This window comes from Nymphaea colorata, chromosome 1 (genome assembly GCF_008831285.2).
Source record: "Nymphaea colorata isolate Beijing-Zhang1983 chromosome 1, ASM883128v2, whole genome shotgun sequence".
NCBI lineage: Eukaryota > Viridiplantae > Streptophyta > Magnoliopsida > Nymphaeales > Nymphaeaceae > Nymphaea > Nymphaea colorata.
In genome coordinates this window covers 39,297,716-39,314,444 of record NC_045138.2, presented here as the reverse complement: position 1 = coordinate 39,314,444, position 16,729 = coordinate 39,297,716, and the positions used below count along the sequence as shown (strand labels likewise).

The 16,729-nt window shown below is 38.0% G+C and overlaps 2 protein-coding genes across 4 annotated transcripts; one reads left to right on the top strand and one right to left on the bottom strand.

Moving 5' to 3' along the window:
* Positions 1-1,854: 1,854 nt before the first annotated feature.
* On the top strand, positions 1,855-11,444 carry LOC116256917 (polypyrimidine tract-binding protein homolog 1-like). 3 transcript variants are annotated; one of them, XM_031633491.2, is made up of 11 exons: positions 1,855-2,033; positions 2,567-2,837; positions 3,394-3,603; positions 6,881-6,943; positions 7,051-7,124; positions 7,225-7,320; positions 9,042-9,099; positions 9,598-9,702; positions 9,785-9,866; positions 10,695-10,807; positions 10,913-11,444. In XM_031633491.2, exons 2-11 carry the CDS (start codon positions 2,652-2,654, stop codon positions 11,315-11,317), a joined length of 1,392 nt encoding a protein of 463 aa, XP_031489351.1. In that variant the 5' UTR covers positions 1,855-2,033; positions 2,567-2,651; the 3' UTR covers positions 11,318-11,444. The 3 variants fall into 3 exon arrangements, with proteins under 3 accessions (XP_031489351.1, XP_031489342.1, XP_049935287.1); XM_031633482.2 differs by having other exon boundaries at positions 1,856-2,033; positions 2,618-2,837; XM_050079330.1 differs by lacking the exons at positions 1,855-2,033; positions 2,567-2,837; positions 3,394-3,603 and adding an exon at positions 3,766-3,819.
* Positions 11,445-12,561: 1,117 nt separating this feature from the next.
* On the bottom strand, positions 12,562-16,279 carry LOC116246266 (pentatricopeptide repeat-containing protein OTP51, chloroplastic). The gene is made up of 2 exons (XM_031618040.2): positions 15,587-16,279; positions 12,562-14,797 (listed from the first exon to the last, which is right to left on the bottom strand). The coding sequence occupies exons 1-2, from the start codon at positions 16,217-16,219 to the stop codon at positions 12,950-12,952; spliced, it is 2,481 nt and encodes an 826-aa protein (XP_031473900.1). The 5' UTR covers positions 16,220-16,279; the 3' UTR covers positions 12,562-12,949.
* Positions 16,280-16,729: the final 450 nt, after the last annotated feature.

Genomic DNA, 16,729 nt, shown 5'->3' with positions numbered 1-16,729 from the left:
GTAGTTTACTTTCCCCACAAAGTGTTTTTACTTAACCTTAAGCTTTTTGCTATAGGAGTGGACTTCGATTTACTTAGTTCTATTTTATTTTTTTTTTATGATGTGATCAAAATATTTCTCTTGACTTAAAGCACGACAACTTGGATTGTCTGTCTCTAGAAGTATATATGATGTTTCACAGCCAAAACTGTAAACTTACTCCACTATTCTTTACATAAACACAATGATCTAGTTTGTTTGTTTTATATCTCAAACTAGACAATGGCTTATTAAATATTAAATAGCATTGCCTTGGAGATTATTTAAAACTATACAAATAATTTTTCAACTAGTATAATTTATTTTTGTGTCCAACAACCATGAAACCTTCTAGTTGCTCCATATAAATAGTTTCATTTAAATTAAGAAAACACTTTTAACATCCACCTAATACACCCCAAGCGGTTGTAGTGCACTGGGCAGTAAGGCAGTCCACCTCATTAAGGGTATTGGATTCAATTTCTGTGGTAGTCATGGTCACATCTCAATGCACTCCTCTAATAGGTTCCAAACTAACCTCCGTGAACTCTAGGGATAGTGGGCGCAGGGGCATGTTTACTATGAATTGAGCAAGTTTTACTACAGAGGAGCATGTTTTTATGTACTCTATCCATTCACATTAAAAGTATTCTTTTGCAACTAACCTAGTTTTAAATTTGTTAATATTTCCATATGCTTTATATTTCTCTCGACGAACCTATTTACAACTGATTGCTTTTATATTTGTAAGCATCCTACATACAAATTTTGAAAAATTATATTTTGGTTCTTGTTAAAATTTGGAATTATAATTTGGCTCCATTCATGAAAAAATTCTGGCTTTGCCTCTGTACACAGTAATAATCAAATTAAAAAAGGAAGAGTAATATAATGTCTAGGTTCTTCATTTGACATTGAATCATTAATTTGAATGAGTAGATTTTGTTTAATTGAAGGCTTGCGTATATCATTTATGGTATCTAAAGGTGTTTGATCTTCTTGTTGGTCATCAATTGATACTCATTTTCTTATATGATTAAGATTTGTCTTTCTTCCAATCCACAATTCATAAGGTGTTATCTCTACTTATTTGGATGACACTCTATTTAAAACGTAAATGTTTGTGATCATGGTCTCTCATAACAAACAACTTAGCTTCAAAGGAAAAATGAACAAATAGGGGCCTTTGATAGTAGGAACATTGTATTTTGTTCTATAAATTTGTCCCAGGACAAATTTATTGAATACTAAAAAAATGCTGAATCTAATATGATCATTGGAACATATTCATGAAATGTTAATACAATATTTCAATTACCAAACACTTCAAAAGATGACATGTCGTCGTGTTAAATATTATTTTTCTTTTGCATATTAGAAATTTTATAGAATCCTAATAATCATAGTATTAGGTAATATGACTGTTTCAAATCACTCATAATACAACAATGCCTTATGGACTAATAATACATTAATAGATCGATATGACTAGATCCACGTCATTTTTTTAAAAATTTACATGTAAATTTTAAAAAACTTTCCTTGTCTTCTATAAAAAAAAAGAAAAGAAGAAGATATTTCAGCTTGTGTCCAAATTTTGAGAAGCGATGAGTGGAACTTGGTGAAAGTGAATAATACACAATGCACACTCCTTTTCAGCCATTGGAGAGAAAATAATTTTGTGTTATCTCATTAATGACATCGATTTATATGTGACAATCACAGGCACTAATGTGTAATACTTAAATAAACGCGGGGGCAGACATGTTAATCGGCCAGCCGCCCAGATGCGGGTAACTATGGATATGATTCTTTTTATTGGTTGGTTGGGTCTGAGTCGTCTGACTAGAAAATGATCTTAGGGTGGCGTGGGGGAACTAGATCCTGAGAGGCGTCGACCCTCCGACACCGACACCGACACCGAGACCCTCGATCTCTTCTCGCTTCCTGCGTTTCTCTCTGTCTAGTTGAATCTGGGTGATCGTGCGGTGAAAGCAGCAGACTCGGCAAAGAAGGTCTCTCTCTCTTTTCCCCGCTATCTCTCTTTGTCTCTCTGGTACTGATTGGTTGTTTGGGGTTGGGACTCGATGGTTTTGCGATTGGATAAAAGTTTCCGGTTTTGATTCGAATATATGACGGTGACTGCGGATAGGGTTCATGGTTGGGATTGAGGAGCTAGGATAAATGTACGGTTTCCTATCAGGATTGGGGGTCAGGGCTCTGTTTCGGGGGCTAGGGTTTGATGTTGACGCTATCTGGTTGATTGATTGATTTATTTAAATTACTGTGGGATGTGAAGTAGTATATCCAGATGAATCGTATTGCACGAATAGAAGGGAAGAGGAAAAAGAACCGTGAAGCAGTTTTGTTTTTCGATTTTGAGCAATAACTAAAGTTTGGTGGTAAAGTTTCTATGCTTCTTTTACATCTTATAGTTTTTATTGTTTCAATTCCAAGCTCCACTGTTTGTATGGAACTTTTCTTAGGAGAATGAATTTTAAAAAATCTGTAACTCATTAGTGAATTTTTTCCTGGTTACTTCCACCAGGTTTCAATAGATTCCTCTGCTACTTGTGATCGTATCTTCTTTGTATGATAGCTTTTCATATTTGTCTTCTGGGCTTCCTGCTGGGATGGCATCTGTATCTGGACAACCTCAGTTTCGTTACACTCAACCACCTTCTAAAGTGCTCCATTTAAGAAACTTACCATGGGAATGCACAGAAGAGGAGTTGATTGAGCTGGGGAAACCTTTTGGAAGGATAGTCAACACCAAATGTAATGTTGGAGCAAATCGCAATCAAGCATTTATTGAATTCGTAAGTCATCTTTTATTTTCCTGTTCTCACTGCTGCTGAAAATTTACTGTGGGACTTTTGAACATCCGAACATCTGGTTTTTCAGTACAAATTAAACAGGAACATGCATGCCATTGTAGGATTATCTTTCGTTAGTCATCATTTATAAGTAACCCATGCCAGGAAACCCATATTCTTTTCATTTCCTTCTTTTTTTGGGGATGTTGGCTTAAACAGATAAGTGCCCTTTTGTAGGTCGTACGGATTTTGAATAAACTTGGGATAAGTAACTCTGATGTGTTCTGTGTTTAGTTTGTGAGCATTTTCTTAGTCCCAGATGGGCCTAAGACCCACATATCATACTGATGATATTTTCAAAAGTTTCAAAATGGTTGCAAAGTGTGTGTGTATATAACTAAGCATGGATGAGTGCCTTCATGATGCTTTGCTATTTCGTGCCTGAGAAAGTGAGAAACTTTAAAAGAAAATGAAGTCACAGTATAGAAGATTGTTTGTGATTTAATAATTAGTATGTCTCTGCACGACTGCACCTTACCTGTCTAACTGTATGTTTCAGGCTGAATTAAACCAAGCTATTGCAATGATTTCATATTATGCTTCATCACCAGAGCCAGCTCAGGTTCGTGGGAAGACCGTCTATATTCAGTATTCCAACAGGCAAGAAATTGTCCATAATAAAACTTCTGGTGATGCTGCCAGCAATGTTTTGTTGGTAACTATAGTGGGTGTTGATGCAGCGAATGTCAGCATTGATGTATTGCACCTGGTAAGAGAATAGCTAGATTTCTGTTTTTAAGGAGGAAGAAGAACACTTGCTCGTTGTACTGTTTTTGTTTGTATCATGATACAGAACCTGAAGAGCTGTTGATGCATGGCTTGTAACTACTATAAAATCTTTTGACACAAATGTAAATGGATCAGCAGGACCATGTCAAGGAAACATCTTCGATGGCAGCCTACTGCATCGGGAGAATGCGCATGTGTGTTTGTTTCCTTTCCCTTCCTTAAAGCTGCCTTCTGACCCTTCTCCTCCTCCTGTCCTTACCTTTTTTAGGGTTAGGGTTGTGTGTTTGTTTCTCTCCCCTCTCTATCCTTACCCATGGCTCCACTGGTTCAAGTCCACAGGACCTGAAATGTGAAGTCTTTTACTCTCATTCTCTATGGAATCATGTGACTGTCGGTGATAGTTTCAATTGTTTTTGTGCTCTAGTTCAATGATTGTTTCCACACAATTTCTTGTTTTTTTTTTCTCTAGATAATCACATTATCTTTTCCATCTAACGAGGACCTTGAGGTACCATTTCTGATTATGTGTATGAAAGGTACATGCTCATGATTCACAAATGCCAAGTGATAGCCATTGCTCTCTTCAAACCCTTCTAGTTTTGGTTGGTCAAGTGTCAGTGACTCATTCCTAATTGTTAGCAACCATGTTTTGGACTAAGTCCATGGTTGCTTGTCCAGGTATAGGTACAAAGGGTAGACATGGTGATTTCAAGAAAATGTCGGTACAGGGGTATAGCGGGATATATTTATATATGTAATTAATAGTCATGAGCCGCAAAATCCAATTGAATAAGTCATAAGTTGCAATGATTCACAGAATTCAAGCAAAATATTTTATAGGTTTGTGCTTCTACATAATTAGTTGCAATTATAGGATAAAGGAATTGTTCATAGTACATAACAAAATGGTCACCATGGTCCTAGCTTCTCCACCTCATCTGCCATGGCCTAGCAGAAAAATGAAAAGAATCAAATTCTTCAATATGATAAAACATGACTGGATAGAAAACAACTGTATCTGAAATGCTAAATGTCATTGAATAGCAATTGTGAGTAACGCTAAAACATGACTGAGCATGTTACTTCAAAATATGATTGAAATTTGAACATGTTATTTTGAGACATGACTCAGCAAAATACTAAATATTTATGGATTTGTATTCAAGATTAAGAAACGAGAACGCTAGACCATGGCTGGAGAAAAGTTCTTGAGGGTTGTAAAATAAGACTAAATAAGAAATAAGTGAAGAATCAGTTATCCAAGATGCTAATAGGTGACTGAATGTATTGGGCATGTCTTACACATTCTAATAGAGAGTTTGAAACACAGAATAAATGGGTACGGATCAAAACATTAAAATAGATAGAAACACAGCAGTATATTTCAAAAACAAAAAATAAGAAAAATGGGTTTGATAAAAGAAGAAACAGAAGAAAAAATAAATAAAGGATTTAGGATCTAAAACAAGAGAACCATATATCTCAACAAGAAAAATAAAGAAAGAGTTTAAAGCTCAAGTAGGCAAAACAGCAGAAAAGAACTTGTTAAAATGCTGATTTGTTTGGAAAAAAATTTCATACTAAGCATAAAATTCTGTGTACCTCTAGGTTGCCACTAATTGCTGGAAACTTCAGACTGTTTCTGGAGTGAGTCGTAGTTGTTGGAGGTTAGGACAGGTGGCAACTGGCATGAGGCCCTCACGGTGGAGGGATTCTTATGGCAGATTAGAGAAGAAAATGCTTGGAGGAAGAAGAAAAATGGGGGATTTAGGATTGCCATGTTTTAAAAGAAAATTTGGGTTGGCCTAGAACTTACTAAACATAATCCAAAACCCCCTTTCCTAGCAGTTCTATGTCCAGCATACCAACTCAGGTGCATGTTATTTATGTGTTTAAGCTTTCATCCTTCTTTATTTTTTGTTGCAAAAATTTGCAGGATATCGAATCATGATAAAGGTGATTGAATTGACCTTATTTTTACATAATTTGGCATTTGACAACAGTATCTGAACTACGATTGATTAGTATGAAGGTGAGGATTATTAGTTTCCATTAACCATGAATGCTTTTTGGGAGCTGGCAGCTGGTATGAGTTGCCAATTTTTGTAGGTTGACAACTACCAGCTACCAATGGGTTTAGACTTTAGCAATCCTGAGCTTCCAAATCCTTTGTGCCAATTCAATGCCAAATAGCGCCTCCACAATGTACTATTCCTCTGTTAGTTTTTTTTCACACTTTTGTGTGGAATATGTTTGGCTCTAAGAAGTGATAGAAAGCATGAAAAAGTCAAATTTCCCTAGAGCTTGCTAATAAAAATACACATATCACGATAAGGACATGGCTTTTGAATCTACCTTTGAAAGTCGTTCTCCACCTTTTTCTTGATTAAAAGAAAGTACATATAGGCATAGTTGGCAAACTTGGGAGTCAGACTCGTATCAGCAGCCAACTGGGTCAGCTAGTTAGTGGGTTGACTCGAACACTCGATCATGACTATATCTTTCTTCTAGGTTTTCTCCAAATGATCTAATTAACTATTCAACGCTTAACGACTTGGTGAATCTACTAAAATGGAAAAAAAAAGTATGTTCTCTTCCTTGTTGGGTGGTTATCGATGGCACGATTGACCACCTTTGGGGCATGAGAGAAATAGAGAGAGAGAGATCAAGAGCCAGGGTGGTTTGGGGTTTTGAGCTTAGGCATTGTCGAAAAGGCAAAAACCCCACAACAAATGATCCAACCTTTATGTACATATTGCGAAAGAGAGAGAGAAAATAAGAGAGAGAACCAACAAATTCAGCATCCTCCTCCCTTTTTTTGGCCTTTCCATTTTGATTCAAGGAAAAAAAAAACTGAGTCACAATTATTCTTTATTATTAATTTATTTTTTATCTAAAACTCATTGTGCTTGACTCAGTTGTGTCAGTCGAGTCAACTGATTCTCGATTGAGTCAAATCTTGACCCGGTTAGTGAACGCTGTGTTCAACCTTCAAAATAATTGAGAACACAAAGAAAGTTATGACATTTGCCACCCAATCATTTCTTATTAGTTTGTGAGGATATACAGATAAATTTCAAACCATGAACTAGCAATGTGTTCTACTTTGACATAGAAGCCACTTTAGGAATCTTCTTTTATCATCTTTCTTGGTTCTGTTGTAGAAGCTTCATGCACCGTTGACAAATTTTCGTCCCTTTCCTCCCCTGTGGATCATTGGATTCAAATGCCTGACATCCATTTTGGCAAAAATGCAGGTCTTTTCAGCCTTTGGTTTTGTGCACAAAATTGCAACTTTTGAGAAGACAGCTGGTTTCCAGGTGATAAAACATTGGCATGTTTGTATAAGCATTTGAGGAGTAGCTCATGCAGAAGAGTTATTTGAGGACCCTCTCATGCCTCTAATTTATTTGTTTAATATCTCCAGGCTTTAATCCAATTCTCCAACACTGAAACTGCAACTTCTGCAAAAAATGCATTGGATGGAAGAAGTATTCCGAGGTAATGTTTCATTCCTATTTGTCTGTGTAGAGTTTAAGCCTTTAAGGTATTCTCTGGATTATAGCAGGTTTTTGATGTTTAATGTTGTCTTCTTTTCCAGATATTTGCTTCCAGAACATATGGGGACATGCAACCTCAAAATTAATTTTTCTGCTCATACCGACTTGAATGTTAAGTTTCAAAGTCATCGAAGCAGGTGCGACCACAAAACCAATCTATTATTGTTCCTTCTAAGTTCTTAAATATTTCATTTAGGAACACTAGCATATACCCTTAGATTGTTGTGTTGAGTTATCACTTTCTTTCTTCAATATGTACTTCACTATTTGCCTTTGAGATTGCTGCTGGTATTATGCGCCTGGTCTTATTGTTTATGACAGAGAAGGCTAAAGCAATACAACATTCTTTTTTATATCCACTTTGTCTTTGTTCTGGTCAAAGGCATGGCAATATTTTCCTTTGTTTGTTGCTTTGAGACTTTGAGTATATGATGGGAACCTTTTCCTCCTGTAACTTGACGGACCTTGGTACTGACCTGGATGGGCTGGGTCTTGCTGCTTCTTAATGTACATATCAGGTCTAGCTTTTGGATGAGCCTGACTTGGCCTGGTGTAATGGGCAAAGAATGAAGGCTCTGACGAGCCTTAGTGTAACCAGCCTCGGTCCAAGCCTGTTGGGCAGTGTTTGCTTCTAACAGGGGTGGCCCTGCTCATTTCAGTATCCACCCTATCTTTGCATTAGAGAAGATTCTATGCAAAATTTGCTTCAGATGGTTTATTCTTTCATTGAGATGGACATTTTTAGGCAGTGGTTGTCAATTGTCATACCAGGACAGTCAATTAACAAATTAGTATACTGGTACATCCTGAGCAGCACCCTGCATTTTTGTTTGATAACTCATATTTCATACTTCTTGATTTGCTTGCACCTACCTTCTCTAGACATGGTAATGTTGACTAAAGTAACATTGTGAATGTTATATCTTATAGTACTCATTTACCTTCAAAGATATATTTCATTCTCAGAGCTTCTTTTGTGAATGTGTTATGTATTTTCAGCTTTTGTTTGACTATTCCTCATGTTACGTCACAAAGACAGCACAACGACATGGGTGGGGTAACAAATACAATATGATAATTATGAAAATCATGACTTCGGGTTTTAGGTTTTGACTTATTGGGAATATACTTCTAATTCTTGTGGAAGTTTGCAATATGAAATATTGTTTTCTCTTTTAAACTTTAAAGTACATAAAAGTTGAATGTTGACAATCATAGAGATGAAGGTTTTGATCTCAAAATTTCATAAAATTTGTAAATTTATACTGGTTATTATGACTAAAAGTGCATGTGCTTCATATGTAGTATGAACTCTGTTGTAACTCGAGTCTTATTGAAAAGAGTTATATGTGCATTGTTTCTGCTAGCATAGTTCTGTTTTTGCCTGGACTGTCAGTGCTACCTTCAATTTCTAACCGAATATGGAATTCTTAGATTTGTCAACAGAGGAAGGGTACGAGTGTACAGGTTTCCAGTAATCTTTTTTCTGTTAGGCTTTGCGAAAGACATTCCTGTTGGAATTTAGTACACTAAGCTTTTAAACACTAATATCGAGAAATTTGAGTTATCCAAATGACCCTTTTCTTTTCCTTTCCTTCTTTCTCAATTCTTTCCGGTTCAGCTTCCTTTTTGTTTTGTTCCTGTCTCTTGCCTTTTGCTTCTTTCACCAAATATACAAACTATTAAGTTGTCAACCGTGGATGTCTTAGCTACTGTGATGCCGTACAAAACTTGCATTTTACTTTCCATGCAATAAGTAGTCTGACTGTATATCTGAAGTTTTTTTTTTAAAAAAATTTTTTTTTTAAATTTTTTTTACAAAACTCTTTCTTATGGTCGTATGTATCTTCATGCACAGGGACTACACCAATCCTTACCTTCCTGTTGCTCCCTCTGCAATTGATGCCAATGCTCAGGTAAGACTTCAAAAAAAACGTGTCTATATTATATAAAATCCACTGATGAAGACATCCAATTTGTTTAATGATTGATAGCTGCCTGGCTTCATCACTGGACCCCAGGTGCTTTTATCATGTCTGACTGCATCTGTATGGTCAAAATGTCTAAAACTATCTATTCAAAAGGAAAATTGCCGAAATTCAAAATGTAGATCAAATTTTATAAAATCATTAAATCAACTGTTCAGAATGGCTATGTTGTAAAATCCGATCTATACATTGGACTCTGGTGATTTTCCTCAGGTATATAGCTTTGGATATCTGACCATGTGGTCAGATATGTGATACACAGCCAGGATAAGCCGGTGCCAGACAGCTATAAGTACTGGACATCAGAAACGTTGTTCTTTCTGTCTCTTCCTCTCTCCCTCTCTATGTGTGTGCATATACATATGTTAAGCATACTTTGTTACCTAGTTTGTGGTCGTGTAATATGAGTTTCATATGTTTATGCAGTTTATCGTTGGGCCTGATGGAAAAAGACAGGAAGCAGAGAGCAATGTTCTCCTTGCATCTATAGAGAACATGCAGTATGCAGTAACTGCTGATGTTTTGCATACGGTACTATATAATTTCACCTGGTTTTAAGATCACATGACTTCTCTTACTTACAGCTCTCTTCCTATTTGGCCTGATGTTTTAGGTGTTCTCTGCATTTGGGATGGTTCTAAAAATTGCAATGTTTGAGAAGAATGGTGGGTGGCAAGCATTAATTCAATATCCAGGTACATATTAACCCTTTCTCTGGGTAGTAGTGTACTGTTAGTGCTACCAATTTTATCTGTTCCTGTTTCTTAGTAAAAATGTTCCATTTGGACTTTGGACTTTTACTACACTGTTCTGTTGAAGTCTATTGATGACTATGGTGAGTATGTTTATAAATATGAGAGGCTTAAAAAGGCGCGTTTTTTGAGAATTATGAGGGTCCTGACAAACAGAGGCCTCAAAACTTGTCAAGCAGAAAAAGGTAATGTATAATTTCAAATTCTGAAATAGTTGAGGTATAGGATAAAAAAGTATTTATAATTCTAAATTTCAACCTGTCCTTAAAGAGTTTCCTTGCTGTAAAGTCTAAATTCACAATTCTATGAAGAAATTATGTACAAGGTTACAGTTCAATGGAATATCTACTGGATTACTCATAGTCTTCCAGTTTGTGTTTTGCTTTATTACATATATTCTGAGTTCTGACTTTGCCTATTTCTCTTTTAGTTTGTGTTGCTCAATAAATATTAATTTTACGTTTTCATTTGTTTGGAAAGATTTTAAAATTACTTAATATTTTATCAAAAATCAAATGATGGTTAGTCTTTTATATTTTTTTTATTTGGTTATACACATTTTTTTTTTTACAAAAATTTCTGTATAGTTTTGCACATTTTAGGGGCTCTTTGATATGGTAAATACTGCTGGTTCTGGTGTAAAATTTCCATTATGAAGAACTTGCATAAGTCAATATATATGTATATTCAGTGGCTTGCCTGTGCATTTCTTCATTGTAAATTAGATCTCTGGGAATCCTTGAACAAACTGCTGCATTTTCATTTCGACAGATGTGCAGACGGCTAGTGTTGCCAAGGAAGCATTAGAAGGTCACTGTATCTATGATGGAGGATATTGCAAGCTTCATCTTACATATTCTCGGCATACCGATCTCAATGTGAAGGTATTATTCGCACCTGAATCCCATTCCCGAAAACCTTATCCACCAAAAGAAATGACTATTGACCTCTCACATGGGCTTATGAAAGAAACAATGTTGATTTGCTAGGCAAACAATGACAAAAGCAGGGACTACACGAACCACAGTGCTACCGTAGTTCAGACACAACCTTCCATTCTCGGGCAGCAACCAGTCTCCCCAATTGGGATGACAGCCTCTCAGCTTCCCAACTACGGTTTTGCTCCTAGTTCTGAAAGAGGAATGGGTCCTAGTTCTGTTGGGAATTGGGATATGGGTGGACAAGCTTCAATGGTGCCGCTGCCTGCACATATCCCTGCAAACATGAACATCCCTGCAAACATGAACATCCCTGCGAACTTGCCTGTGCCTGTGCACAATCAAGTGTATGCGGTACCAGGTGCTATACAAGCTGACATTGGTGCTACCATGTTGCGGTTGCCAGTTCAGAACTCTCAGCCACATATGTCTTGGATGGGTCCTTATGATCGTTGATTAGAATACCATTTGATGTTTTTTCCTCTATACATTACCCAAAAGGGACTTTTTTGATGGCATTAATATATAATTGTAGTACCTTTTCTCGTTGGTGGCATCTCTGATAATGTTTTGGTACTCTCTCATTTAATTGAACGGGGGCTAGGAGTCTGGTTCACCATTTCAAAGTTGACTCCTGCCTAAGTTTCAAGTTTTGTCTAAATATCGGCGTCAACTTTTTAAAACTTGTTCATGCATGTGCGCATGAAAACTAAGTTATTAAAATTTTATACTTGCGCATTTCGTCGATATCAGTTGCATTCAGTAGCTTCACTTTTTGATTGCTGTTTGTGGTCTTACGGGAAATAGGATTTAAGGGTGGAACTATTTGCCATGTGCGACTTTACTATGGTCTCTGGTATATGCCGTTGTTTTTCCAGTTTTTCTTTATGGGAAGACACTTGCAAGGTCAGATTGCTAAAGAATACAGATGAAAGGTTCTTGAGTATACAAAGTGGCTGCCGAGTAGTCTGTAAAGTGGGACTATTGGTTTATCCACTTGGAGTTAGTGCCTATCGTCTGTCTAAATCCAACCCTTCATTTTTCGTCAAACTGTTTCGACTTTCTCTAGCGAATGAGTCAGTCATTTCAGCCCGAGGCCAGAAGAGATCTCGTTTGGTATAAGAAAATAGATTACGTTCTGTATGACGAGCTACAGGTCGTTCTGTTCAACACGCTGAACCTGAAAGAATGCGGCTTGATGGTAGATCAGACAGGCATATGCTTTCAACTTGGGGGTGTAAAATGGCCGATATATTTGCGGGAACTCCAGTTCCACCTTATACAGCCTTTGGATCAAATGAGGCGCGGTGTTGTTCATGCACCAGCGTACATAATTCGGTTCCATCGACAGTCAGACCGTCATATGCAGAATCATGATTTGATCGTTCAGGTTGCAATAGCATGTACCATTACATACTTTCCCATAATGCAAACCAATAACCAGAACCTGCTACTCTCTGTTCGGGCACTTGCACTAAAAAGAAGCAATCACATTTCTACAAGCCACGAAGATTTCAGACAGCGCAGACGCCATCAGGCAGCAATCATTTCATGTGGCTTGTTCTTTGCTGTTACGAAGTTAGAAAAAAAAGATTCCCTACTCTGTTTTCGTTGAACTTTTGCTTTTGGTTCTCAATTTAACAATTAGCATAGCATATTCCTTTGCTTATGTTGATATGTCAAGACAGAACAGCAGCAGATACTAAACCACGATGTAAACCTTGTTGCACTATCTTTTCTTATTGTATAAAAACTAAAATCTGTCTAGTAGCAGGTACCAAGATTGTACAAAATTGGTTACAACAAATTAGGCAATTTTCATTGCGTCCTTGCCTCTGGGGGGTTGGTGGCAAAAAGGACAGAGAATAATTTTATCTTACAAATTGTACAGATTCACGAAAGTATAAACAGGTAATCAAGGCTGTTTTTTAATACTAAGTTTCGTAATGAAGACACCACTGCCTTGAGGTTCTTTGGAGATGACGTCCACGGAGGAGGTTATAATGTTCCAGACCCGATTATTTCATGTTCGTACCATTTCCAGTATGAAATAATACTCATCGCACTAATGAATCAAAAATTTCATTGCTAAACATCCAATCCAGAATCTGTATCAGATCCACTATAGCCCCCTCCTGATGTCTCCTCATCTACAGAGCCGTGAAATTCAGGATTTAGAATACCTTTTAAATCTGGCAAGATATAAGGTTCCACCAGCTTCCAGAACCATATCGCGTTGCTATTTTGACAACCGAGCCAAAATGTTTTGCCTTTCCTCTTAACCTTGCAATCAATGGACTTCATTTTCAATGCCTTGACCAGCCGCTCCACATCCTCTAAAGTGCCCTTTATTCTGAGCAAGACATCCCCTTTTGAGCTCTTATGGCCTCCATACATATACCAGTAAGCCAGCACACGAGGAGAGAGCCATCGATGAATAAGTTTTGGGATCATCGGCCGACCCTTTGGCCAGAATTGATCAGCAAAGAACCCAAAAGATGAATGCGGAATTGTGCTAAGCCCATATGGGATCTCTTCAATTCCATTGCTCTGTCGGCTATAACAGTCCAACCACTCAAAAAATTTCTCCTGGATATGCATCTTCAACATACCATGAACAAAGGAATTCTCTTTGAACTCAAAGTGGAACAAATGATTCCTTTGTTCAATCATTTCCATTTCAGCACCGCCTAAAAGTAAGCCAATCAATACTTCACGTTGTTCTTTCTCAAGCTTTAGCCTTATTGGTTTCTTTACGACCTTCTTCCTTGAGCTCAGCATATAGTCAAGCTTATCGATCAGCGAAGGCTTGATCTCATATTTTTTCCGGCACATCAGATCATAAATTTGTTCTGCCTTCTCATGCTGACCAGAATCCAAATATGCCTGTAAGATAATGTTGCATGCACTATCGTTGGCACCAAGTGCGCCATTAGTCTGCATTTGAATGAAAACCTCCTCAGCTTTTTCAAGATTATTGGTTTGCACCAGCGACTCCAAGTAGACATTATAAACAGTTCTGTTTGGACGACATTCAGTGCTACATTGTACAAAGGCAGATTCTACTTTATCATGCATACTCAGATCCAGATACATATTCATCAAGTCAACGTAAGCTGGCAACAGAGGCTTCATCTCATTCTTCCTGAATTCATCCATAATTGTTTCTGCAATTTCAGCCTCTTGGGCTTTCGACATTACCTCAATGATTTTATGATATGCCACAATGCTGTTGGGCACTCCATGTTCTTGTATCCTCCTGAATTCCTCCAAAGATTTCATAGGCTCCCCTAATTTGGCAAAGAGTTCCATTCTATAAACAAAAGCTTGAGAAGGAATACTAAAATCAGCATTAAGTAGCTTCTTCCAGATCCTTTCAGCTTCATCAACATCTCCTTCTTTGGAACAAATCCTCAAGATGGAGACAAGCACATCTCGACTTTCCTCCAACCCTGCTTGCTGCATTTCTCTCCTAAGCTCTGCAACCCTTTCTTTATCGATGTTGTCCTGATAACTGTGCAGCCAAATTAGACCTGCATATATATCCCCTTGTATCTCGAGTTTACTTGATTCCAGATTATGATAAATAAATTCTGCTTGCTTCAGATAGTATTTTGATGTCCCCCCTGGTTTGCTCACGAGGGCCCTGAACAGAGCATTATGCAAACTAAGGCTAGGACGATAACCTCCTAGCTGAATCATTCTGTTATATATCACACAAGCTTCTTCCAAGCAACCATGGGAATCCGCTCCAATATAGGCAATAATTAATATATGAAACGTTGATTCACAAGGCACCTGCCCACGATTTACAATGTCATCAAACAACTCTCGACACTTTGAATATTTACGCTCCTTGCCCAGGTGATCTGCTAGATTAGTAGCCAGCGCAAAATCAAATTGAAACCAACGTTGTTGGACCATCCACTTATACACCTGCAGAAATTGCAATGGATCTTCTCTTTATTAAATGGTATAGCATACCTCTACAAAGTGCAAACTTATGCAAAAGCTTTTAGAATTTTAAGAAGAAATAAGAGAAAATTCCTAGTTTAGACATATACAAATAAGCAAGTTTTTTACAAGAAAAACTTTTTAAGGCATGCACATCATATAGTAACTCTTTTTTCTTCAATGATGCCATTACTTGCTTCAATATTGCACGCAAACATGGCTTAAAGACTAAAGGTCTTCAATTTGATTGGTAGACTTTGTATCGTTGTCAAAGGTAGCATTAAACGTACCCCATATCTTACTTTGTCTCCCTAGCTTCTGGAAGGCTTTCACATCTTTTCGGTGTTTCTCCTTCACCTCAGTTCCTATATTTTGGTTCGTAACTTTTAAACCTTTGTAGGAAAATCTCATTTGTTAATCCCATGTACCAAAACTGCCATTTTTTTGAAACTCACCCTAGCTAAGGTTCAAAACTAAAAACATTGAAACTTGAACTACTATATATTTCAACCTACGACCGTGCTCTACAAGATAAAATTAAGCAAAGACAGAAAAGGAGGAACTAAAAACAGAAACCAAGGAACTAAAAAGATGTACTAAACGTTGAACGTGTTAAACTCAACTTGGTGGCCGATAATACCAACACCAAAAGCAACTTATATTCTAAGAGCCAAAAAAATTCAGATTGAAAGAATTAGCTAAACTCACACCTTCTAAGCCAAACAAATAAACAGGAAGCTCAAAAGCATAGAAGGAAAAGAAGAAACGAACCCGGAAACTCGCATCGTTCTCCCGAATCCTCAAGAAATGAACGATGATATACTTAGCTTCCTCTTGGGCCATCCACTTCCGTTGAGAATTAAGTAGTCTGATGAGCGTCGCAGGTTTATGAGAAGGCAAAATCTTGCACAGCCAGGCAACTTTCGAACGCTTCCATTGCTCAGGAAGCTCCTCCAGATCCCTCACCTCCAATAACGGGCCTGTGGGCGTGCGAAACTCCCTATCAGAACCCCATGTGCCTGCCCCAACGAACTTCTCCTCGACATCATCCTCGCTGGTCCTCTGGTCATGCAACTCGACGGAAGAGGCGGGAAGCGGACTGTGGGGCAGCTGGCGCTGAGACGTGAGTTGGGTCGTCTTGGAAGAAGGCTGGTGGTGAATGCCCACACGAGGAGGAGGAAGAGGAACCTTTGGGGAGTGAGAGAACAGTGGGGAGAAGCGAGTGAAAGGCGTGGTAGTCTTGAGGGAAGAGAAGGCACCCAAAACCCTAGACCTCAGCATAAGGGCGGAAGCGATAGAGAAGGAGATGGTGGCGGTCGACGGCGGTGGCGGCGGCTTGTGGAGAAAGAAGAGTTGGAGAACGCCCACGGACGCTATCTCCTGGGTTCCGCCGCAGAGCAGCATCTCTCCCTCCCTCTGGGCTCTCTTACGCAGGAGGCTGGACTTGGAGGGACCTCTCCCCTCAAAAACCAAGGATATCAAAAGCGGGTCGCCGCCGGGTTTAAACGGTTGAGATTTTAATTTCATATCCAATGAAACAAAACCATGCCTTAATACGATTTAACTTTTCCATGACGAACATTTGACGGATTTCCAACTCACATTGTCTTGACTTTGAGTTGTAGTAGGAGCAATAGAATCTAATGGTGTCTGCATGCTTAACTCACGTTATCTCTCTTCTTGATCCAAGAGAACAGTGAACTTCGTCAATGGAGAGAATTGGGTTCATCAACAAAATTTGGCCACATATACTAGTGCACTTTTGTTCTTTTGGTCCTTGAGAAATTGGACGACTACAACTCAAAGCCAAGACAATGTGAGTTGGAAATCACCCATGTGATTACTGTTTACTGTGTAAACGGTTGAGATTTTTTTGGAGGACATTTTTCGTTGCCTCGATGATCAATGGAATCG